This window comes from Engraulis encrasicolus, chromosome 21 (genome assembly GCF_034702125.1).
Source record: "Engraulis encrasicolus isolate BLACKSEA-1 chromosome 21, IST_EnEncr_1.0, whole genome shotgun sequence".
Lineage (NCBI taxonomy): Eukaryota > Metazoa > Chordata > Actinopteri > Clupeiformes > Engraulidae > Engraulis > Engraulis encrasicolus.
Window position 1 is genome coordinate 1 of NC_085877.1, and position 24,485 is coordinate 24,485.

The 24,485-nt window shown below is 41.8% G+C and overlaps 1 protein-coding gene across 1 annotated transcript; it reads left to right on the plus strand.

Annotated features, from left to right (window-relative positions):
- Positions 1-1,355: 1,355 nt before the first annotated feature.
- LOC134438004 (E3 ubiquitin-protein ligase TRIM39-like) lies at positions 1,356-2,542 on the plus strand (the record flags this gene model as incomplete). Its single annotated transcript, XM_063187589.1, is given in 3 exon segments — positions 1,356-1,385; positions 1,768-1,934; positions 1,936-2,542. Coding segments are annotated over 3 exon segments (581 nt in total), but the record flags the coding sequence as incomplete, so codon positions are not given.
- Between the last annotated feature and the right edge of the window lie 21,943 nt (positions 2,543-24,485).

Here is a 24,485-nt window from a genome sequence, read left to right on the forward strand (position 1 = left end):
TTTATTATAATTTTTATAAATCCAAGGGTATTATGAGTGCTCGTGACTGGATATAAACTACAGGCTGCCTGATGGGCTTACAGTAGGCCTATATTATGGTGCATTATAGATGTGCATTATACATTGCATTATAGATGCATCCATATGAACTTCACTTTACTTAGAGCACACATTGACATCTTATGATCTCACATGGAACATTATAGCATCTTATGATCCTTTATGACAGTTTATCCTCCAGGTCTGTGCATAGAGGGGTATAGGTACTCATAATGTGCTATAAGCCCCATCAGGCAGCCTGTAGTTTATAGCCAGTCGTGAGCATTCATGACACCCTTGGATTTATAAAGCATTATAAGCTAGATCCATGGTTATTCATATACTGTCAATATAAAGCATCATGAGTGTAGTCATAATATGATAAGTAATTATAATGTGCATTATAATTTGTTATAAATGCGCTTATAATGCACTAGACATAGGCTTTCAGTAAAGTGTGTTACCAACCTTTTTTTATATTAATGTGCAACTTTTGATGATGGTACCACTTAGAATATTTATGCAGTCTCATGGATATATATCAGCAAAAAACAAGTTGCCACCCGATACCTCCGACGAACTTGCAAGATAGGATTTCTGTCCCGCTGCCTATTTTTGCATTTTTAAATGTAGTCCATACTTAATTAGATAGTCTTAATACCACATGACATTTCAGAAAACGTGCAATACATTTTCCCCCATATATATGTGAGTAATCACCGTATTAAGTATCATGGTGATATCCGCAATTTAAAAATGTTGGCCTATTCACCTGTAGTGTCTCCAAAACCTTATTATAAGCCTCTGACAGCCATGTTGAAAATAACCCATTTCCCAAAGTAAGATTTTACGAGATTATTCGTATGTCATTTAGCAGGTCCCATAGTAATAGAATCCATGAACATTTTTTGGGGTTAAAACTTATATTTACCCTCCTATGAACTTGGCCAAAAGTTCACTCATGTGTGTGAGGAGTTGTCCCACACCCTTACAAAATTTGCACTGCACGCCACTTCAACTCCTCCTCCCCACGTGCCCCCCACACCTCACACATGGTGTACCACGTAGATCAAACTGGTGCAAGCTCATCGTAGTGTTCACATTTGTAGTCGACTTTATATGCGCTGTGTTTAATACCACCCACTTCATGACGACAAGTTTTTGCTGATGTACTTTGTCAATGTTGATCGATGGCGCACCTATTCGAATAAGACTATCTCTCGTCTCAGCACAAGGAGTCTGTGTTTTTTCATATGGAATGCTGTGTAAATGAACATGACATGTGTAGATAACCTTTTCACCATTCTCATCCTCAGACAACATGAAAAACATTAAACAACATGCAGGTAAGTGTGCTAAATATGCTAGCTGTGAGAACTTTTTAATCACAGAATGTCAGCAGTTGATAGAACAAATGTGAATATGTATCTGGCGTTATGTAAAGCGATTTTTTCGTATGAGAGTTGACACTCGACCGCGTCCCTCTGTCAGAAGTTACATCTGGGGTTCTCTGATAGCAGACCGTGAAAGTGGTCGCAAGAGTCATCGTTCACTATTGACTCAAATAACCACCGGCTGACTCGGGACAGTGATTAATTAACCTTTTAATCCTACATAATGCCGTTTAAATATTTCTTAGATATATTTAGGAGTTGCTCAGTCTTATTGCTATTGACATAAATAGGGTAAGATATAGAAATTGATATTCATTTCTACCTTGTCCACTAGTGGATGTGACCCTGGATCCTGATACAGCACATCCCAAGCTCATTCTATCTGCTGATGGGAAACAAGTGAAGCATGGAGACACACGGCAGAATCTCCCAGACACTCCAAAGAGGTTTAATTATATTGGCAGTGTGTTGGGAGGAGAGGGGTTCTCCTCTGGAAAATTCTTACTACGAGGTTCAGGTTAAGGGGAAGACTGGCTGGGCTATAGGAGTGGCCAGGGAGTCCATCAACAGGAAGGGATCGATAAAAGCAAGTCCTGATAATGGATACTGGACAATACGGCTGAGAAATGGGACTTATGAGGCTCTAGCTAGGCCTTTTGTTCCCCTCTCCCTGATTGGGATACTCCAAAGGGTGGGGGTGTTTGTGGACTATGATGCAGGTCTGGTCTCCTTCTATGATGCAGATTGTTGGGATCATATCTACTCTTTTAACAATGTCTCCTTTACTGGAAAAATCTATCCGTATTTCAGCCCCGTTATGAATGAGGGAGGTAAAAATTCAGTCCCTCTCATAATCTCCCCAGTCCATGTCTGCCCTATCAAGTAAATAATATGAAATGTTCAAGTTTATGCACAATCATAAAAGAGTAAAAAGACACACTGGGTTGGGTAAGATTTTAGTAGTCATATTTGCACGTTATTTGCATAGGGTACAATCTGAATTACATCTTAAAACTGCAAACTGCAAAACTGCTAATTTCAGTTTTTTTCCCAAGAGCTGCAGGACAGATCTTTTAAGATATTGTATCGTGCCTAATACATGACTTACTCTGAGCGATACTTTACAGGCCTACTTGTTCCATAGGCCTACCATTTTTTACAGCTCCAACAACAAGTGGTTTGCACCCACTGAAATATATGCTGGTATTTTCTTTTTTTTAATCAGAGGAGATAAGATATGGTTCCAGTTATGGGATTGTATAGAGTTGTGTATGCTGTATTCCGTTTCTGTACTTGTGACCAGGGCTCTATTACCACCAGACAGCTGGCCAAATGCTGGTTAAATTTCAATTTAGCTGGTAGAAAAGAGAAACTTACCAGCCACTTTGACCCACTAGTGAGCTTGTGTTTGGCTCACAGCATATCTACAAGACATTTTGACTAGTGATTAAAAAGATGTAATTTAGATCCCTGCTTGTGACTGTAGCATTGCTAAACTTTTCTGATATTTTTGCCTCTGCTTTTTAATTATATGTATATGATTATGAAAAGGTATTCAGTGTTAGGGTTTTGGACTCTGTTTTAGCTTTGGACTTCAGACAAGTTATAGATTCATATTTGTTACCTGGCTTTCCACTGTAAACTCATGTTCATGTAATTGCTTTACCAAGTAGCATGAACTAACCATGACAAATATTCTGAACCTAAAACCTGACCGAGTTGTATTTACCCAAACGGAGTCCGTGTACTTTTTCGTTCATTCATTATTCTATTTTGGAATGAAAAATTAAATTCAAAAATGGGTGAAACTTCTTTTTTTGTTTTAAGCAATCCAAGCAGAAATGGCTGTTTTTGGTTTTCATCATGTGTTGCCTCATATGAAAATAGTATTTGGTAAATTGGCAAAATTTTTGATCGATTTTCAATTAGTAATATTTGTTTAATCATTTATTGAAATTCATTTGACTGACGCCATGGTTAACCGGAAAGATATTTGGGGTCCGTGTATATTTTCGTTCATTCATTATTCTATTTTGGATATCACATGAGAAAGGAATAAGGACTCGTTTATGATGATTTACGCTTGAATATCACTTATGAAATGGAACCAAGCGCCATATTTTGATATTTTGAAGGTACAGAAAATGAAACGCTGAATATTAGAAAAGAGAGAAAAGCAAAAAAGAAAAACATCCTTCTGAATTGCGTCTTTTGTTTATTCAGAATTCGGGTGACCTGAGAGTAAATCCTGGAAGGCTGGTTGAGCCTTCATTACATGGTTTCTTTGGAGGCAAACGGACTTTGCAGGCATTGTTGATGCAATATTCAGAACGTTGCTACACTTCAAAGATGTGGTCGATCTGTGATGACTGTGCGAGGAATTTGTGTCATGAGATGGTTGCGTAGGCTATCCATATCAAGCAAGCGCCACAAGCATGTGCATACGCGCCACCACCATTGAGTAGGGCGTCCTAGAGGGGGGTAGAAGAATGATGTACTGTCTATTTTTTTTACTTAAACTTATCACCCAATTTAACTTTCGCAACGACATTTCATGTGCTTAGGCCTGGTCTTAAGACTTGATTGTATTTGGCCATATAGCCTAGCATCCTAATCCAACAGAAGTGCAGCTGTGCGACCGGGAAAGATATCCTCGATGGGAAGGGGTAGACCAACTGTCATTGAGAACATTGACAGTTCTTACGATCAGCCTCAGTTTCCCAGTTCATCTCAAGCCTTTAGGTGTATGTACCCGGACATATTGCTTTCCAACAATATCACTAATGTTCCAAATACACCAAAGTGAAATGTGTATTCAACATGCGTAAAACTTGGTATGGAGAGCGCGCTTCAGCTCATTACACTTGCCAGAATACGCAACAGTTTGCGCGAGAACACTGCTTTGGACAGTTTGCTCCCTAAGCCTAATGCATATTACTACATGGGAAAGGGTAGAATAGGTTATTGATTCCAGAGACTTAAGCCTTTATTTAGGCTATAAAGTTGAGTCCATAACATAAAGGGAATTTCATCTCTATTTTATAAGGCGGACGCACGCTCCAATACAGGCCTAACCATCCCGAGTGCTGTGCATGAGGCCTACTAGCCCGCACATCGCAAAAATGTTTTTCATCATTCTATTATTTTTCTGTTGTGTCTCTGGCTCCAGCTACTGTTCTGTGTGTCGTTTGGTAGTTAGACCTTTTCTGATGCGACAAACTTTCCTTCCGGGTAAACAGAGGGGTCAGTCAAATGAAATTCAATAAATGAATAGCCAAATATCACAAATTGAAAAACGATCAAAAATGTTGTCATTTTTTATAATGCTATTATGGTATGAAGTAACACATGCAGAAAACAAAATACAGCCATTTCTGCTTGTATTGCTTTAATCAAAACAAGAAGTTGCACCCTTTTTTGAATTTCATATTTCATTCCAAAATAGAATAATGAATGAACGAAAAAGTACACGGACCATTTGCCCTCTGACTCGCACCAGCGAAGGTACCAGCCTATATGGTCCGTGTACTTTTTCGTTCATTCATTTTTCTTTTTTGAAATGAAAAATGAAAATCAAAAAAGGGCTAAATTGATTGTTTTGTTTTAAGCAATGCAAGCAGAAATGGCTGTATTTAGTTTTCAGCATGTGTTGCCTCATATGAAAATAGTATTTGAAGAAGTGACAACATTTTTGATCGATTTTCAATTCGTAATATTTGTTTATTCATTTATTGAAATTCATTTGACTGACGCTATCCTTTATCTGGAAGGATAGGCTATTTGCCGCCTGGCTCACACCAGTCAAGGCCTAGGTATTCCTCTTTAGCGACCATGGGACATAGAAAAGACGCTCCAGAAAGCCAGTCAGGGACATGAAAGTAAAGTAGAAGAAATAAAAAAAAAACACAACCTTGGCATGTGCAGGCCTAGCATGTATGCGCGGCACAAGTGATATGGCTAGCCTGGAGCTTGCAGAATGTCCACGTTGTTGAATGAGCAACATTCCATTTATGGACATAATTGTATCAGTTAGGCTATTTAATAAATCGATAGCCTTCATAGCTCATTGTAGGCCACATTTTCACACCTCGGATGTACAGTAGGCTACCTTAAGTAAGAGGTAGTCCAAAGCAGAGGCATCCCAGGTAGCAAAGTTTATCTGGCCCATTGTTGGCCCGATCCTTTTTTCGCGAGTGATAACAGTCGGCCCGATTTTGGCTTTGTCCGCGGCCCAATAATGGTCCTACTAGGCTACCGTATGCCGACAGTGTCGGCTCAGTGTTGGCTCAGTTACTGCATGAGACTGACAGTTATTTTCAGTGTCGGCAGAGTGTTGGCTCAGTTACTGCATGAAGTGACAGTTATTTTCAGTGTTCTATGAAGTGTTGGCTGAGTCACGGTAACCAGTGTTCCAGCCGAGCCGACTCTCAGCCGACAGTGCCGACATTCTGCCAAGATCAGGCCGACTGTTCTTAACGGTTTTTGCTACCTGGGGTGTAATCGACAGCCATATGATCAGGGGCGGTTTTTACGGGGTGGCACGGGGTGGCAGTTGCCTCCCCAGGTATATATTTTGCCTCCCCAGTTGCCACCCCATTTTATTTCCAATTTAAGTATCAGTTCTACTTTTCAAACATAGTGGTTTATTCACATAAATGCGCTTACTTTATTCTCTCTGACCCATCCGAGAAGACTACTTTTTAAAACGTCCTCCGACCACACCCCCACGGGAATTTCGAAATGGTTTAGCCCTTTCTGCCAGTCGTGAGAAACACCACAGCCTGCCCCTTGTAGCTCGCTGCCTCCTCCACCGTCACCACCACCACCACCCACCAGTTGATTCATTCATGAAGAGTGAGCTAGGATTTCTTCAGTTGCGTGAAAACGATGGAGGGAGAGGTTGGTCAAAACCATTGAAACCCTTTGCATGTAAATTAAGCCAATATAGCCCTGGACGGAGTCACACTTTTGGAATCCAATTATTTATTTTGGTTTTAGCATAATATAATTCACCACAGCTAGGACGGCGCGCTATTCGTGTTCCTGTCACATAGCTAACAACCAGTTCCAAAACTAGCACTAGCAGCTTGGTCTTGGCTCTGGAGTAGTTGTAGTAGATTCATTTTAAAATGTGTTTGCATGTGCGATGTTGCTGTTCATCAGAACCCAACGTCATAGTAAACATTGCTCACTAGCGACTGGAAACAGCACGCTCGTCCTAGCATGTGTACAGCTGTTATTTCACCTTTACTAGAGCTCTAGTCTAGTTGACTGGTGGTGATTGGGGGAAAGGGAGAATGTGACAGAGTTCCGCGGGCAGGCTGCAGGCAGGACAGGTTGAAAGGACATCAGAGGGTTTAACTGTAAAAGGAAGAACTGAAGTGCCAATAATTCGAACGCGGCACTTCAGTTGGCTGCGCACTTCACTCGCATCACTCTAAAAAAAAAAAAAAAATCACCGCTTGTATTCAGCCTATCCAGACTCATTGCTTCGCTGAATCGCTGGAACACACATGAACATTCTACAAGTATTTACATCTTTCCCTGAGCGAGTAACTTGTAGAGATTTGTGAATGTCAAATTAAATGTACAGACCATAGCTACATCTACATGACATTAATCTACTAACTTTCATGTTAATCTCTTATCGAGGTAAGAGACAGCAGAGTATTTTGGGTTTTTTTCCCCACCCACCCAAAAAAGTAAAGAGGCTGCAGGGGTATTAGAGCAGACAGAGGATACACCAGAGGGAGAGGATTGTGAGCATGAAGTGCAGGAGCATGAGAGAGAGGAGGACCAGCAGGAGGGGGGTGTTGAGAGATCATGAAGCTCATGGGCCTATTTGTATGTTTCGCCTTTTGATAACATGGCATGGGCAATAGCTATATAGGCTTTACAATTTATCTTGCAGATTGAAGTTGCATATTGGACTTGTCCATTGATTAAATATGCATTAGCCTCTTAGGTACTGCATGTGTCAGTGTTTCCCAAGCTATGTTTCACTGCACTAGTGTGTTGAGTTTTGAATCAGTTACTATGCTCATTCATCTTTTCAAAATGTTTTCTTGTCTGGTTACATATATAAATTGTACAAGGCTCATTTAGCCTTTTCAAACTGAGCATTAAATTCAGGTTTGGGCCAGTCAGCCATGTCCTCAGGTGCTCTACCAGTTTTCTCACCTGTGCCCTCTACAGGTCAAAGGTGAGTAAACTGGGAGAGCATGTGAGGAAGTGGCTGACTGGGAGCCCAATGTGGGATTGTTAGACATGGCAGGTAAATAAACTCAATGGAAAATAAAGAAATGGCTCCTACAGTGCAGACATGATTTTATGTTTGGCACCAGTAATTTCACCACTCGCCTTAATGACCATAGATATGGCATGTGAATGGATGTTGATCATTCACATTCTGAAGGAATTCTTATGGAATTATAGATAACACTGATTATGTAGTGTAATCAGTTTTCCTTTGTGTTACAAACAATTGTTATATGACTATGTGAGTTAAAACTATTTTTTCCCATAAATTGCTCCCCGCACCTCCGCCCCCCCTCTGGACCTATCGCCCCCCCTCTGCCACCCTAGTGAAATTTTTCTAAAACCGCCCCTGCATATGATTATTGTAAGGTTGATGTCTCGCGTTATTATTTTGCCACCATTTGCTTATTATATTAGCCATCTTGCAGGTTAAACATGTGAACGGACGCAACGAATAGCCTACAACAAAGCAACTAAGTCGAGTGGGCCTATTCTTTCGCTCGCGAGTTTGGAGAGCTGATGCGCACGCGTTTTCGAGGTTTAAAGAAACTACCTCTGTTTATGTAGGCTATGCACGCTTGATACACGTTTCACTTTGGTGTATTTAGGGCATTAGTGGTAGTATGCTTCCAAGTATGCTGATCATCAGATCGGTCAAAAACCTCTATGAGTCAATGACCGTTAACTCCCCGTCAACTTTACCGTGGTGCAGCTGTCCTTCACTGCATGCGTGTATTTTCATTACACATTTACATTACAAAATGTGATGATGTCTGAACAAATAACATCATTTGCCAACCTTGGTTGAGCAAGATGGAAAATTTGCTCCACAAATACGCACTTCTGTTATTAGGGCACTATGCAAATACGATCTATAGGCATAAATAATCACATGAAATCTCAACTCTTGAGCAGGGCGCCTGTGAGGAAGATGTTTCGTCTCAAGGACTACCGACAAGGTTGGAGATCAGGAGATGAAGGGTTAAAATACCGAGGTCCAAACTTCTAATGTATGCGCAATTTTATTTCCCAAAAAAAAACAGTGCACAAGGGCAACCAAACGAAAATGACCAAACTGGCACAGACAACGGGGACATTGACGGGAACGTTGGCACCCCTGATGATCAGCAAACCTTCACCATTTTCATCTCTGGCCTGTAAATGTAGTCAAACTGGAAGCACCCAGATGCCACTAGTGCCTCAATTACACCATAGTGAAACGTGTGTTAAGCGTGCATAGCCTACATAGTGGTATTTTTTAAGCGCTCGTCAAAAGCATGCGCGTCAGCGCTCCAAACTCGCGCTCCAGTGCTTCCAACTTGACAGCAAAAGAATATGCCCACTAAACGTTGTTGTATGCTATTCTTGGCGTCCGTTCACAGTATGTTTAACCGGCAAGATTACTAATAAGAAAATGGTGGCAAAATAATAATGCAGGACATAGGCCTAAGGTATCTTACAATAGTCTAACCATGCCTGTCGCATTCACCACTGGTTTGGACTAACCTTGTTCCCTAAGGTGTATATCCTACGTGTGAAAATGTAGCCCATAATAAGCTATGAAGGCTATCGATTTAAGTAACATTAAGATTGATCAAATTATGTCCATAATGTTGCTCGTCATTCAATAAGACGGGCGTTCTGCACGCTTGAGGCTGGCCTGGCCATATCGTGCCGCATAGGCCTACTACGCCTGCTCTGCACATGCCAAGGATGTGTTTTTTTTCCCATTTTTCTACTTTTCTGTAATTTACCCTGGCTGTGTCTGAAACGCGTTTGCTTATGCTCATGGTTGTCGCTAGGTAGGCCTATCTACCTTCGCTGGTGCGAATCAGATGGTAGGCCTATATATTCTTCCGGGTAAAAGCGCCAGTCAAATTAATTTCAATAAATGAATAATCAAATATTGCTAATTGGAAATCTATCAAAATGTTGTTAAATGTTCTAATACTGTTTTGGTATGAGGCAACACGTGCTGAAAACCAAATACTGTCATTTCTGCTTGCATTGCTTTAAACAAAACAAGCAATTTTGCCCTTTTTTGATTTTCATTTTTCATTCCAAAATAGAATGATGAATGAACGAAAAAGTACACTGACCCTATAGCAACCATGGAGCATAGAAAAGACGCTCCAGAAATACAGCCAGGGACATAACAGTAAAGTAGAATGAAATAACCCACATCCTTGACATGTGCAGGCCTGGCATGTAGCCTATGCGCGGCACAAGTGATCTGGCCAGCCTCTTGGAGCTTGCAGACCGTCTGCCTTATTGAATGAGCAACATTCCAGTTATGGACATAATTTTTATCGGTTAGGTTACATTGATAGCCGTCATAGCTCACTGTAGGCTACATTTCCACACTGGATATACAGGCCTACAGTAGGCTACCTTAGGGAACAAAATGCAAAGCAGTGGTAGGCCTATGTAATCCGACTGCCATATGATTATTGAAAGATGCTTTATGTCTTACGTTGTTATTTTGCCACCTTTTGCTTCTTAACTAGAAGGTTAAATATGTCTACGTGTGAATGGACGTGAATAATAGACTACATCAAAGCAACAAAGTTGAGTGGTGGGCCTATTCTTTCGCTCACAAGTTTGAAGCGCTGACGCGCGAGTTGCTAGTTTGGAGAGCTGGTGCACACTTTTTCGAGCGCTTAAAAAAAAAAACTACCACTGTTTATGTAGACTATGCACGCTTGATAGGCCTACACATTTCACTTTGGTGTATTTAGGGCATTAGTGGTAGGAGGCTTCCAAGTAGACTGCATCTATAGCCAGAGATGATCTGAGAAAATGAAGGTTGCTGATCATCAGAGCTGTCAAAAACCTCTCTGAATCAATGACCGTTAAACTAATCCTCCCTTCAACGTTCCCGTTGCGCAGCTGTCCTTCACTGCTTGCGCATATTTTCATAAAATGTGAAAAGATGTCAAATAACAGAATCTGCGAATCGTGGTTGAGCAAGTGGGAAAATGTTAGGTTTGTGCGTGATGCTCGTGAATGAACAACAAATACACATTAGGGCGCTATGCAAATACAATCAAGTGTGAAGTATAGGCATAATAATCACATGGAATCTCAACTCGTTGCAAAGGTTAAATTGGTTTATATGTTAGTAAATTCATCTTCTAGTCCTCACAAGGGGCGCCCTACTCAATATGGTGGTGGCAAGTGCATGCGCCCTGGCGCTTGGGATATCTATACGAAATCATCTCACGAGGTAGTGACTGAGCATTACAAAATATTCTTCGCACATTCATCGCAGAACAGCCACGTCCTTGCAGGTTTCTGAATAGTGTAGCAACAATGATGGCAAAGTAAGAATGTGCCCAAAGAAACCATGCAAGGAAAACTGAACCACAGCCTACAGTATAGGCTATAGCCTACTTCCAGGATACTTCCAGGACACACAAATTCGTGGTCCTAATTAAATGAAAGACGCAAATCGAAGGGCATTTTTCTTCATTGCTTATCTTATTGCTTTTCTTCATTGAAATACAAGGTATTTATTGACAGCACCAAAGTGCAGTAGTGATTCTCTTTGGCGCAGGCCCTCGCCTGCTTCAAATAATTTTGATGAAGAGGGCTCATATCCTGCCGATGGATGAGACAGGGGGCGAGATCCTACCCCCTTCACAGGAGGGGGACCAACTGGTGACAGTGGCAGCATCCACAGCAGACTACAGAGTGAATCATCGACCCAGGACCTTGATGACTGGAGCAGACGATCTCAGAATAACTTGTGATGTCCAGGCTGGAGAGATGCTAAACAGCGTCTGAAGCAGAGACCCATGGCATCGCCTCCTCACAGGGCAGGGATCAACAAGCAATGGAGGCTGGAGGGGAGGAGGTGGGGGCGTTGACACCAGCGTACTCTAGTCAGCAGAAGAGCAGAGATAGACAGAAAGTTTTTAAATGATTGTGCAGACATCCTGTAGGTACGTGAGTGATAATGTGAGATACTGGTATACCGAGAGCTAGGGCAGTGATTGGTTGGTTAATGCAAGTGAGTAATTGAGCTAATAGTCTCATCTTTCTAGCAGGACCTAACGCCTTACAGCATTCATTTCCAAATATAGGTCCAATTATTGTAGCAGATGTGGTAATCTGATAATCCCGCCTCCCAGGAGTTCTGGTGGTACCGGTCGTTACTGTCCATTATGCATAGGCATATTTAAGATTAAGCTGTTTTTGAGATCTCTGCAAGTCAACACTGATTTGGAGGGAGAGCAGGAAGTGTACAATTGATGTTCTCCTTTTGGCTTGTACCTTACCGCAAATGTGTTTCTCACGTCTTTTTTCAGCAGAGTGCCTGAGAACCAAATCATCACTCACTGAGAACCAAAGCATCGCTTTCCTTGTTTGGAATGAATCTATTAACACAGCATCTCCTTATTATAGGACTTATTTTGCGAAGCTTGTTCAGCATTTGCCAAGTTGATCTTGATGAGTACACATTCACACCAGGGCTTGACATTAACGTTTTCACGCACTGGCCACTGTGGTTAGTGGTTTTCCCGAGTCACTAGCCTTTCAGGTATTCCATCAGGGCCGGCCCGAGGCATAAGCGAACTCTGCGGTGGCTTAGGGCCCCCAAGACACCAGGGCCCCCCTGTGAACATCGAAGCTCCAGGAAGAAACAAATTCTCCTCTAGTTTACCTAGTAATATTTTTTCCTCATGTGCCATACTACAATAAATGAAAAAAGAGCCACTACATATCGGGACTAGCCATGAGTGAAAAAAAAGGTTTTGTGTAATCCTTCATATTTTGTGAGAAATCGCAGAAAAAGCGTTTATTCTGCTGGGGTATGTAAACATATGAGCACAACTGTATATGCACAACATTCAGTTGCAACAGTTTTCATCCTGGTCACACTGTGGCTTGTTGGGCTTACAGCAGAGAAAATCATGAAAATTAAAAAAAAGAATGAATGAATTACCTCTCCATGTTGTCCTGCATGTTATTGTTGTATTTTGTAAGAGCACCTTACCTAGTAAGATCACAGCTCTCGTGTGTTGCATGTCAGCCATGCAAGCAGTCCTGACCCAAAGTTTAATATAGCTCATTAATGAATTATTTTGATAGACACGATTCTGTTTTGTTTATTTTTACACCTCTCAGCTATGTTTCTAGCAGTCAGAGGTAAATGATCTGTAACCCACCAACATGCTCTACAGGCTACTAACTATACATCTAATAGACATTATGTGTCCTGGAAAGTTTTGCAAAGAAGTAGGTATGTGTGTTGTAATGATTACCCTATGATTGTGTCCTGTGTCGTCCCCTGAACCTCTCTTTCTTCTCTGGATCCACCTTGCTGCTTTTTTAACACACAATTACATAATTTCACTAAGATATTTATGATATATACATATTTATTTAAGATATTTAAAAGTACAGCACCACTTTAACTTTATGATTGGTTTGTTTGGTCTGCTGTTTGCAGTGTAGAAGAAAATCTCTAATTACTCCACACTTGAGTAACAATGTCCCACTGTCCAATTACTGGCCCATGACAAAAGTTGGATCCAGATGTTTACATACACTGTTAAATGATAAAAGACACACAATTATTTTTTTCCTTACTCTATGACATTAAGTCACAAGAACGCCTGGCCATTTTTAGCTTAAACTGGCCCCACTACAAGCCATTGTTGAACAATATCCTGCAGTTCACTGTCAATATTAAAGATGAATCAATCAGCCGGCCCATTGAGAAAAACAAAAAAACCATCATTGGTCACTGTGGACTGCCAGCACACTGGGAAAGCGCCCTGTATGCTAGATCACTAGTACAGCCCTGGCCGCCTTGCACACACAATCAAATATCATAGGCAGCCCAAACAGATTAGTATAACAGATTAGTATAACAATAAGTAAGATATGAGCTATAATATATAATATACACAAGTAAGATATAAGCTTACAAATTGTTTTATCTGTAGCTTCCCATATGAGGCTGTATTACCCTGATGAACCACGCACTGAATATGTGAGAGATCTCGATGTATGACATCTAGTGGTAGAAATGCTGATTGGCAAAATGTGTTGAAGCCTCTCTTGTTATCCATCTATAGCAGTGGTTCTCAACCTTTTTTGAACAAACGCCCCTTTGGCATCATCACAGGCCTACCAACGCCCCCTTGACTTCATTATAAGCCTGACAACGACCTCCTTTTATTAGAAAATTAAAAGGACTAATGCCCTCAAATGGCAAGTAAGCACCGCCCCTCTCAGTTGTATCCTTCTCAACGCCCCCCTAGAGCTCCCCAACGTCCCCTGGGGGGGCTGCACTGCCCCCATTGAGAAACACTAATCTATAGTGTATATGGCATCATTAATGAATAAAATCACAAAACATCTATTGCTCCACCTTTAAACTGTGATGATTTTCACATTTTTGACAGTAACCACAACAGGTCATAAGCACCAAAAGTTACATATACAGGTATGGGGTCGCAACTCAGAATTCATATGCAGCGCTGTAATATGCCATTCATTTGCATGAAATTCTTGAAATACTTAAAATGATTGCACTAGCCATCATAGAGAGGTGCTATAACACTGCAGTGCAATGTCAACAGATGACAAATGGTAGCAGGGTGGGATGATTGGTAAAGGTTCAGACCATCCTAGTGATAGATGAAAGTGTTTGGGATTGGGTTTGAGTGTTTGTTGACCCATACATAGGCTATATGAAGTAAGACACATCAACCGCCACATGCAGCTACATAGGCCTACATTAATTTTATTAGTATTTACAACATGTAGGCTATTTGCATAAATAATGTGAAAGTTTCTGAAATATATTATAATTACATAGGCCTACAGTCCGTCCCCTACAAAATTGGGGTCATTTCACGTGAAATCAGACACTTTGGGACCTGACCGACACCGATTTCAATCATACTTGCTGTGCCTCTTTAGTAGCAAGGTAGCACCCCAGAACTGCTTTGGGTGAATCTGACACCAATATTAAGGGAGAAACAGACTAGCAAAGGTTTACATACTAGGGTAGGACACTTTACATTCAGCCTTAATTATATAAGTCAGTGTAAGTCACAAAATGATGTCTGAGGTGTTGTTTGAAAGCTCTTTTCTGGCTCTACAAATTACACAAACAGCATGGAATACAACAACCTTCAGAATATGAATTATGATAAATTGAAAAATTAAAAATTTAATATAAAAAAGAAACGTATATTTTAAAATGGCCGGTTTCCTGTCTAAACATAGCTAGTAAGGTCATAAACAACACCTGAACATGGGGTGTTTGTTTCTTTATTCATTTCAGAGATAATGGGATATAAAGGTTGGAATTAGTTGTAAGAAAGTAGTAATAGAGTAGTGTCAGGGACAGGACTGGACTGGCCATCTGGCATAACAGGCATTTTCCTGATGGGCCCTGCACCCTCGTCGGTCCCAAGTCCAGGTATTCAAAAACTACACAGCTTTTACCCATTGTCAATGGACACAGTGGAAGCTAGACCATTTTTCAGTATTCAGAGAAGGCAGGGTTGAAAGAATAAGCTCAGTAAATTATTTGTTTAATGTTCAAGCATCAAAGCATTCAATAGCTTCTTTCTGACCCACCACACAGAATACCACTGAAATCCATGTCATTGTAATGCATTTTAACTTAAGTTATTTAGCATTGTAACTAAATAAAGTCTTGCACATCAAAATATCTTAAAAAAAAAAAAAAATCATGCCATCAGTCAAAGTATGTAAATGTTAAGTCTCCTCCCTTGTGTTGTGTTTAGTCTTATCCAACATAAAAAGCATTTTATTGGCCCTGTCCCAACATAACATATTGAATGTTTTGAAAATGCCAGCATTTTGATTTTATTCACAAAATATTCTTGAGTATGTTTGATACTGGTGATGGTGATGGCTACTAAAAACATACCTGCATGTTGTTTAATGCGTTTCAAGTCAAGTCAAGTCAAGTCAAGTCAAGTAGGTTTTATTGTCAATTTCTTTACATGCACTGGTCATACAAAGAATTTGAAATTACATTTCTTGCTTTCCCATTAGACATAGACTAATCTAGGTAAGGACATAGACAGTATAGACATAGACAGTACTTATACATGGACTTAAGACAGTATGGACATAGACAGTGCTCATACAGACATTTAAAGTGCAAGACTGGACAACAGAAGACTTGTAGAGGACATACATTAAGAGGTATCTGTTGTGCTTTTGTGCTTTTCCTAAAAAAAGTCCTTTATAGCGTTCTGACATGGTAATAGTAGCATTTTGAAGAAAATAAATATTAAAAAAGGTCTGTCAAGTACACCAGCAGCAGTGTGTGTGTGTGTGTGTGTGTGTGTGTGTGTGTGTGTGTGTGTGTGTGTGTGTGTGTGTGTATGTGTGTGTATGTGTTTAGTGCAGGTAGAAGGTGCGGTGTGCGTCTTGTGTGTGTGTTCGTGTGTCTGTGTGTCTGTGTGTGTGTGTGTGTGTGTGTGTGTGTGTGTGTGTGTGTGTGTGTGTGTCAGTGTGTGTATGTTTGGGTTTAGTGCAGAAAGTGCAGTGTGCTTGTGTGTGTGTGTGTGTGTGTGTGTGTGTGTGTGTGTGTGTGTGTGTGTGTGTGTGTGTGTGTGTGTGTGTGTGTGTGTGTGTGGTGTGTGTGTGTGTGTGTGTGTGCATGTTTTGAGTTAGTGCAGGTTGAAAGTTCAGTCACGAGTATAGTAGTGCAGGTGGAATGTTCAGTCGCAGATATGGTGGTGGGGGGATGGGGGGGGGGTTGTCAGTGGCCTTGCTGGCTAGAGGCTGACAGTGGAGGGAGAGTGGGTTGAGTGTTCAGCATCTTGATCGCTTGGTGCATTGTGCTGCTCGCCAGCCTGGTGGTACGGGAACGGAGGCGCCTGTACCTCTTTCCAGAGGGCAGGAGGCTGAGCAGTTTGTGTGCAGGGTGGCTTGTGTCTTTGATGATCATCAGTGCTTTCCGGGTGAGGCGTGTGGTGTAAATGTCCTGCAGGGAGGGGAGTGGTACTCCAATGATCTTCTTCGCTGTGTTCACAACACGCTGGAGTGTCTTCCTGTTTTTCTCCGTGCAGCTTCCTCCCCACACTGTGATGCAGTTGGACACGACGCTCTCTATGGTTCCTCTGTAGAATGTTTTCATGATGGAGGGTGTAGCACTTGCCTTCTTTAGTTTGCGCAGGAAGTAGAGACGCTGATGGGCCTTCTTCGCCAGTGATGTAGTGTTGGTGGTCCAAGAGAGGTCGTCGCTGATGTGCACTCCAAGGAACTTGGTGCTGCTCACTCTCTCCACAGCATCGCCGTCGATGGTCAGTGGTGGCAGTTGTTTTTGGACCCTTTGGAAGTTGACAACAATCTCCTTGGTCTTGTTGACATTCAGCAGGAGGTTGTTGTCTTTGCACCATCTGGCCAGCAGGTCTACTTCTTCTCTGTAGTGAGTCTCATCGCCCTTGGTGATGAGGCCCACCAGTGTTGTATCATCCGCAAACTTCACTAGATGGTTAGTGCTGTGGGTCGTTGTGCAGTCGTGTGTCAGCAGCGTGAACAGCAGGGGGCTGAGAACACAACCTTGCGGAGCCCCCGTGCTCAGGGTCAGGGTGCTCGAGGTGTTGTTCCCTACCCGTACTGCTTGTGGTCTTTGCATCAGGAAGTCCAGCAGCCAGTTGCAGAGGGAGGTGCTGAAACCTAGTTTGTCCAGTTTTCTGATGAGTTGTTGTGGTATTATGGTATTGAATGCTGAACTGAAGTCAATGAACAGCATTCTCACATATGAGTCTTTATTGTCCAAGTGGGTGAGGGCTGGATGGAGGGCAGAGCAAATTGCATCCTCCGTGGATCGCTTGGCTCGGTATGCGAACTGGTAGGGGTCTAGGGTGGGGGGTAGGGTGGCTTTGATGTGTGACAGGACTAGCCGTTCGAAGCACTTCATGATTATGGGCGTCAGTGCTACAGGACGGTAGTCATTGAAGCATGATGGTGATGATTTCTTCGGCACAGGTATGATGGTAGCAGCTTTGAAAAGTGATGGGATGACTGCTTGCTCCAGAGAGATGTTAAAGATGTCTGTGAAGACATCCTTCAGCTCTTCTGCACAATCCTTCAACACTCGGCCTGGTATGTTGTCTGGGCCAGCTGCTTTGCGTGGGTTGATGGTGGCCAGTGTCCTCTTAACACTGGCAGAGGACAGGTAAAGGGGTTGATCATGGGGGGGAGGGGGAGTTTTCTGTGGGTGAGTGTCATTTTGTGCTTCAAAGCGGGCAAAGAAACTGTTCAGGTCGTTTAGCAGAGAGGTGTTGTTGTCACAGCTTCGTGGTGCAGGCTTATAGTCCGTGATGGCCTGTATGCCCTGCCACAGGCTCTGTGCATCTCTGCTGTCTTTGAAGTGTGTTGTTATTTTGTCTGAGTATTCCTTTTTTGCTTTCCTGATGCCCTGGGACAGGTTAGCCCTTGCTGTCTTTAGGCCAGCTACGTCTCCTGCTCTGAAGGCTTTGTCTCTGGCCCTCAGCAGTCGGTGAACGTCTCCTGTGAACCATGGCTTCTGGTTGGCCCTGGTAGTGATGTCATCTGAGGATGAGAAGGCATGGCTATTTATATTGTACAGCTCACATACAGGATGTAGCAAGCATAGACACAGGCGTATATGCTACTATGAAATAGTGGTGCAAGGAAATCTGAAGAGAATAAGAAGTCAACCGCAGGTGAAAGAATCTATGTTATGGAGGAGGTTTGCCAGGGGCCTATACTACAAAGCTGGTTTAGGATAAGTTAAGTGTAAGTTAAGAGGTAAATCAGCTCATACAAGAGCTTTTCTTAAGAAAACGAGGACTCCAGGCTCTTCTATTAGATGATGTACCTCTTAACTTAACCTTAACTTATCCTGAACCAGCTTTGTAGTATAGGCCCCCAGCTATTGCAATAACCCTGTCTGTCTAGTTGTCTTTATGATTGTATGTCTGCTTGTCCACCCGCACTGAGTCTGCAGGGGGGGCCAACACACATCGCGTCACCCACACACTCAAACACACAACTGTCTACTGTGCTGTCTGCATGACAGCGTTAACCAGGGGTCCAGGTTACTATTTCCTGACTGCACGTGTTGGAATAAGTAGGCCCATTTCAATGTTTCAAATGTAAAAGCACGTGTGAGATGTGAAGAGCATAAAAGAAGCAGAGTGCCCTGATACTGTAGATCAGATTCTTTACTGTATGACAACTTCATGAAAAGTTTCAGACACTCTCAGTGAGTGGATGTTCTGTAAATTGTTTTGTGTTCAAAATTCTTCACTTAATTAGTCACCAGTGACAAGCTTAAGTATTGTATATATTGTACTGAGCTGAGACACACACGTGCACAGTACAACACCTAAGAGTGGCATCCTGGCGAAAACGAACAAAGGTACATACAGTAGGTGGCTCATATTGCCAAAAAATAGCTTGAGGAGAGGTTGTGCACAACTACATACTATTTGATTTATGTGTGTCTATATGTATGTTACAGTATGTGGGATTTTTGTGCGACTGTCTCTGCTCTCTCTTACACAAAGATATGTAGACCTATAGGCTATGCTTGACTTGTGCGGCTCCCCCTCCTAAGCTGCCCCAGGGGCGTAATACCCAATAAACAGTTCACAGTGTTGGGCAGTAATGCATTACAAAAGTAATTAATTACTGTAATGCATTATGTTTTGCTGTAATGCAGCAATGTAAGGCATTACTGGGCAAAAATCTGTACTATTTATTTAGTTACAATGCTAAATAACTTTAAAATGCATTACAATGACATGGATTTCAGTGGTATTCTGTGTGGTGGGTCAGAAAGAAGCTATTCCTGAATCTGGTAGTTTTTAGTCTGCATGCTGCCAAAACACCTCCTATAGATGGGAGATGAAAACGTCATGACTCATGAGCTTGATTTACACAGTAATAAATTGCCAGATCCATGTAGGCCTACGGTTCTTAAGGCAAAAGTAACTAAAGTAATACAAAAGTAGTGTAATGCCTTACATTTTAAATATAGTAATATTATAGTGTAAGTGGTTATTTTGAAAAGACAGTAACATGTAATCAGTAATGCATTACAGTTTTTGAGTAACTTGCCCAACACTGGTGGTTGATGGTCATTCATTGCAGATCTCTCTCTCTCTCTGTCTCTCTCTCTCTGTCTCTCTCTCTCCCTCTTTCTCTCTCTCTATCTCTCTCTCTCTCTCTGTGTCTCTCTCTCTCTGTCAGTTTATGCACCTTAAATTTCACACTGTCAGCATTGAAAGAGCACCTTTCGAGTCCTAACCCTTGCTTCGTCCAATTCTCGTTTATGTAATTTTGACCAACAGAAGCGAAACTTAACTCTGTCCATTTCGTGGTAGTGCCGTGCATAGCAGAGCCACCGAGGCTGACTGGGGGGGTCTTCATCCTCTTGCAGATGTGTTGCAGAAGGGGCGCGAACACAAAGGTGCAGGGTGACAGAGCTAAACCACAAGCAAGGCCACATGTGCCTTTGCACCAAACAACTTGCAGCTGCTTTTGCAAGCAGCGAACTCTCACTCATTCTCAGGAAGATACACCCTCCTAATAGTTGCCACCATCATAAAGTGATACTGCACTCGTTTTGGAAATAAACTCTGTTTACACTTCCCCTTGAGTTAACTAATTAAATCCCCTTTAGTTTAATAATTATTGTACATAAACCAAATGTTTTTTAATGTAACTTAATGGTACATCATGTTTTTTTTCTTCCAAATTATTGATCATATAACGGACAAAATGATGGTACAACTATGATAATTATCATACATCTGGACAAATACACTAAAGTACGAGTTACACTATATTCTCCAATTTGCTTTTCTGTCTAAGCAGTGCAAAGGATGCTGCTGCATACACTGTAAAACATTGCAGCTGTAAAAAAGCAAGTTGGCCTACTGCCTTAAGTTTGAAAGCCTCAAGTTGAGTTAAGTCTTGAGTTAAATAAGCTAACAAACATAAGGCAGCAGGGCAACTCACTTTTCTACGTTTAACTGACCTGCCATATTTAACAGTGCACTTGTATGTATACCGTTTGACCTAAACCTATTGATAGGCACTTACATATAGGCCTAGTGTAATAGAAATGAGGCTAGTTAGGAGGACCAACATGCCAGCGACATCCGTGCATGTAGTGAGTCACTCCCTTTTTATTTATTTTTTCGTTTCTGAGCCGCTGTGCAGTGGAACAGTTATTACAGGATGTGGTGGATAGTGTGAGTCCTTGGCCAGCTTCCCAGCTGCACCTGTGGTTGATAAATTGTCTCAGAGAAAAAAGAATGGGGTTGTTGGCCTGCACTGAGTGGTTGTATGCTCCTTTCGAATGCTTTTAATGTGTAGTAGAATTACTAGTACCAGTAGTACACAAATTATAATTATCATTATTATCATCATCATTATTACTACTATTATTATTATTTTCAGTAGTAGTAGTAGTAGTAGTAGTGGTGGTAGTAGTAGTTTGTGAACAATTGTGACCAACATTTTTTACTATTACTAATACTATTACGACTATTAGCTTATATTTGATGGACCTTTCATCAAGTCAGTACCGCTGTACAAGCTGAGCATGCCCTAAGCCTTAAGTCACAGCATCATGTGTAGCTAGAAACGCTAGAAACACACAGAGGGTGGACTTCCTTCCTTCTGTAATTGGCCTGAGAGAGCATGTGCAAGCCTCCAGTCACAGCGTCATGGGGGGGGGGGGTGTCTTTCAGATGACATTGTCCTGGGCCCAGCCAAAACTGTAAGCGGACCTGTGTGTAGTTCACACTAGAAACACACGGAGGGGGGACTTCCTTCTGTTATCGGCCTAAAAGAAAGAAAGAAAGAAAGAAAGAAAGAAAGAAAGAAAGAAAGCAGATATAGAGGTCACTGAACAACACTGACTGCATTACTTTTGTCATAGCCCCTGCCGTGACAGGACATGTCACCTAAAGTAGCCAGAATGCCTCACTTCCCAGTAAGAGGTAAGTCCTTTTGGAGTCAAACCGTTATGGAGCCATTAAGGAGTGGTCTTAATGCAAAGCATTTGCAATAGTTTGTGTGTATGTGTGTGTATATTGCAGCCTATAGGGAAGGGGTGGGGAACCTCTGTCTCGAGGGCTGTTTGCAGCCCTTGAGGCCGTTTTATCTGGCCCCCGGTATGATTCGAATATTATACAGCTTCACATGAAATATAACACATTTTGTAAAGGAATATTAGAAATTATATTTGCAATAAAATTAAGTTATATTCAGGGGTCCTAGAGAAGGTGGGGGCTGTTTTAGAGGTAGCTGCCTTCAATATAGGCCTAAAGTGCAGGGGGAAATCCTGGTTTGTTTTCATAATACGGCCCTCGGAGTACTTTTACGGCCCTCGGATGAATTTTAAGTGGCCCCTCGAATGAAAAAGGTTCACCACCCCTGCTATACGGCCCCTTACATGGGTCATGCCACACTATTTTTTTTCCTGCGCACCCCGTTTCACAACCATAGAAAGTCTAGAGGTCTGTGAGGCACTGCCCTACAGAGATATATAAAATAACAATGATGATAGGAGTTATGTGCAGGGACGCAATACCTAATTATAATGCAATTCTTAACCATTTGTGCACCTTAGTGTCACCAAAATTGTAATGTCCAAGTCTTAATCTGTTACTCAACCCATTCAGACACGGCATTATAAATTTGGTGTTACCAGAATAGCAATAACTATGTCGTAGTGCATTATGCTGTGTGCTATGTCACTGTAGTGTAGTACTATGGTAGTTAACTTTTAAATGACTATTACAGCTTTCCACTGGTGGAATTGAATGTATTATGGGGCTATGGCTCTCGGTAATGTTGTTATAATGTAGTTGAACATTTTCAAGGAAGAATGAATAGGCCCATCGATGGGCCCATCTGCAGTAAGAGGCAACCTAATGGGAATATGTTTTAGCTGATATTGGTTTATTTTGGCGAGAGCTATATTAATTATTGAATTCATTCTACTATTCTACTATTTTTTTAAAGTATTTTCTTGAGGTTTTTCGCCTTTATTCTTGACAGGACAGTGAAGGACAGACAGGAAATGAGTGGGAGAGAGACACGGGGAGGGATTATCTAATGACCCTGGCCGGAATCGAACCAGGGTCGTCTGCGAAATAACCCAGTGCCCTACCGTTAGGGCTCGGCAGGGCTCATTCTATTATTAAGTTTGTTTTGCATTACTGTTCCTGCCAGCCTGCTGCGGCCCCCTTAACATCCCCTCGTGACCCCTAGGGGTCCTTGGTCCCCACTTTGAAAACCTTGATAAAACTGTTGTAGTGATAAAAGGTCCAAATTACAGTATCCTATTGTTGCCCATTAACACTGCTCAAATATTTATCCTGTGTAGGGGTGTCGTACAGGGGGGTAGAGTGTGACTGAGTCACCAGGAACCCATGTATATAGGGGGCCCACACACAGATCGATTTATGCAGGCCTACCCTTGCGAAAATGAACCGTGATTTCATGTTTTTTTGAGCATGGTTTGGCACGGTTTTTGGTTTGACTATGGTTTAGCTATAAAATGAACCGTGGTTTAACTCTGAAAATCAACCATAGTTTTACCACGGTTTATTATTATTCATGAAATTACACTACACTACGCCTCAGAGAACTTAGAGAAACCATGGTTACTACTACAGTAAAACCATGGTCACTACAGTAAAACCATGGTCAATTTTTGCAAGGGTATATGGCTGTGTGGGGTGTCCATTGTAGCTGATTGTACATAGGGCCCACAATTTACTGCTACCCATATGACCCTGTGTACCATTACTTAATGCACTGTTCTGCTCATTACAGTCGAAGTGTCCCATCCATTCCATCCATCTAATTATCGTTGATGGTGATCACTGGCTCTGTACACTGTGTACTGTGGCGCAGCACGCTAAGCCCCCCACACATGAGTTTGCATGCGGTTCAAGTCTGGCCTGCGTCCTTTGCCAGACTGCCTGGGTCCTGCCCCCTTCTCTCTCTCTCTCTCTCTCTCTCTCTCTCTCTCTCTCTCTCTCTCTCTCTCTCTCTCTCTCTCTCTCTCTCTCTCTCTCTCTCTCTCTCACTCACTCACTCACTCTCACTCTCTTCCTGTCACACTTTCGACTGTCTTATAGGCAAGGGCGGTTTTAGCTTTTGATCTTCAGGGGGGCCTGGCCCTTGGTGCTGACAGTGGGTACCTGACAGAGGTACCTGACAGAGCAAGCAATCCATATCTATTTCAGATTTGAGATTTTGTTTTCAAAAGGCTTTCAATTTTAAATAACAGCATTTTCCCCCACGAAATCTAACTTACATTACCTACATAGGTAATCCTTATGATTGGTAGCCTACTGTGTGTCATATATGCACCCTAATGGTTGTCATAGTTCTTATGTGATTGAGAGGAAAGAAAAAGAGAGAGGGAAAAATTATAATGAAGTAGGCCTATAGGAAGTATTATACAGAGTACATACAAAGCCAGATGAAAATTAAGCTTTTTTGTCAAAACTTGATAGCCTACTGTTAGGGCAGCTCTACAGGTACAGTAATTTGAACAGGAAGCTTGTTCCATCATTTGGCAGCATAATGGCTAAATGCAACAAGTAGAGAAGACACCGAAGAACTAAGACTACTAACTGGATGGTATTACTGCATATCTGCAATATTTTTATTTAGGGCTAGGCCATTGAGTGACTTAAAAATAGTCAGAAGAGTTTTCTCTCTCATGTGCGCTCCTTGCACCACAAATCACAGTTCCAATCGGTAGCTCAACAGATAAATATTCATCATGAC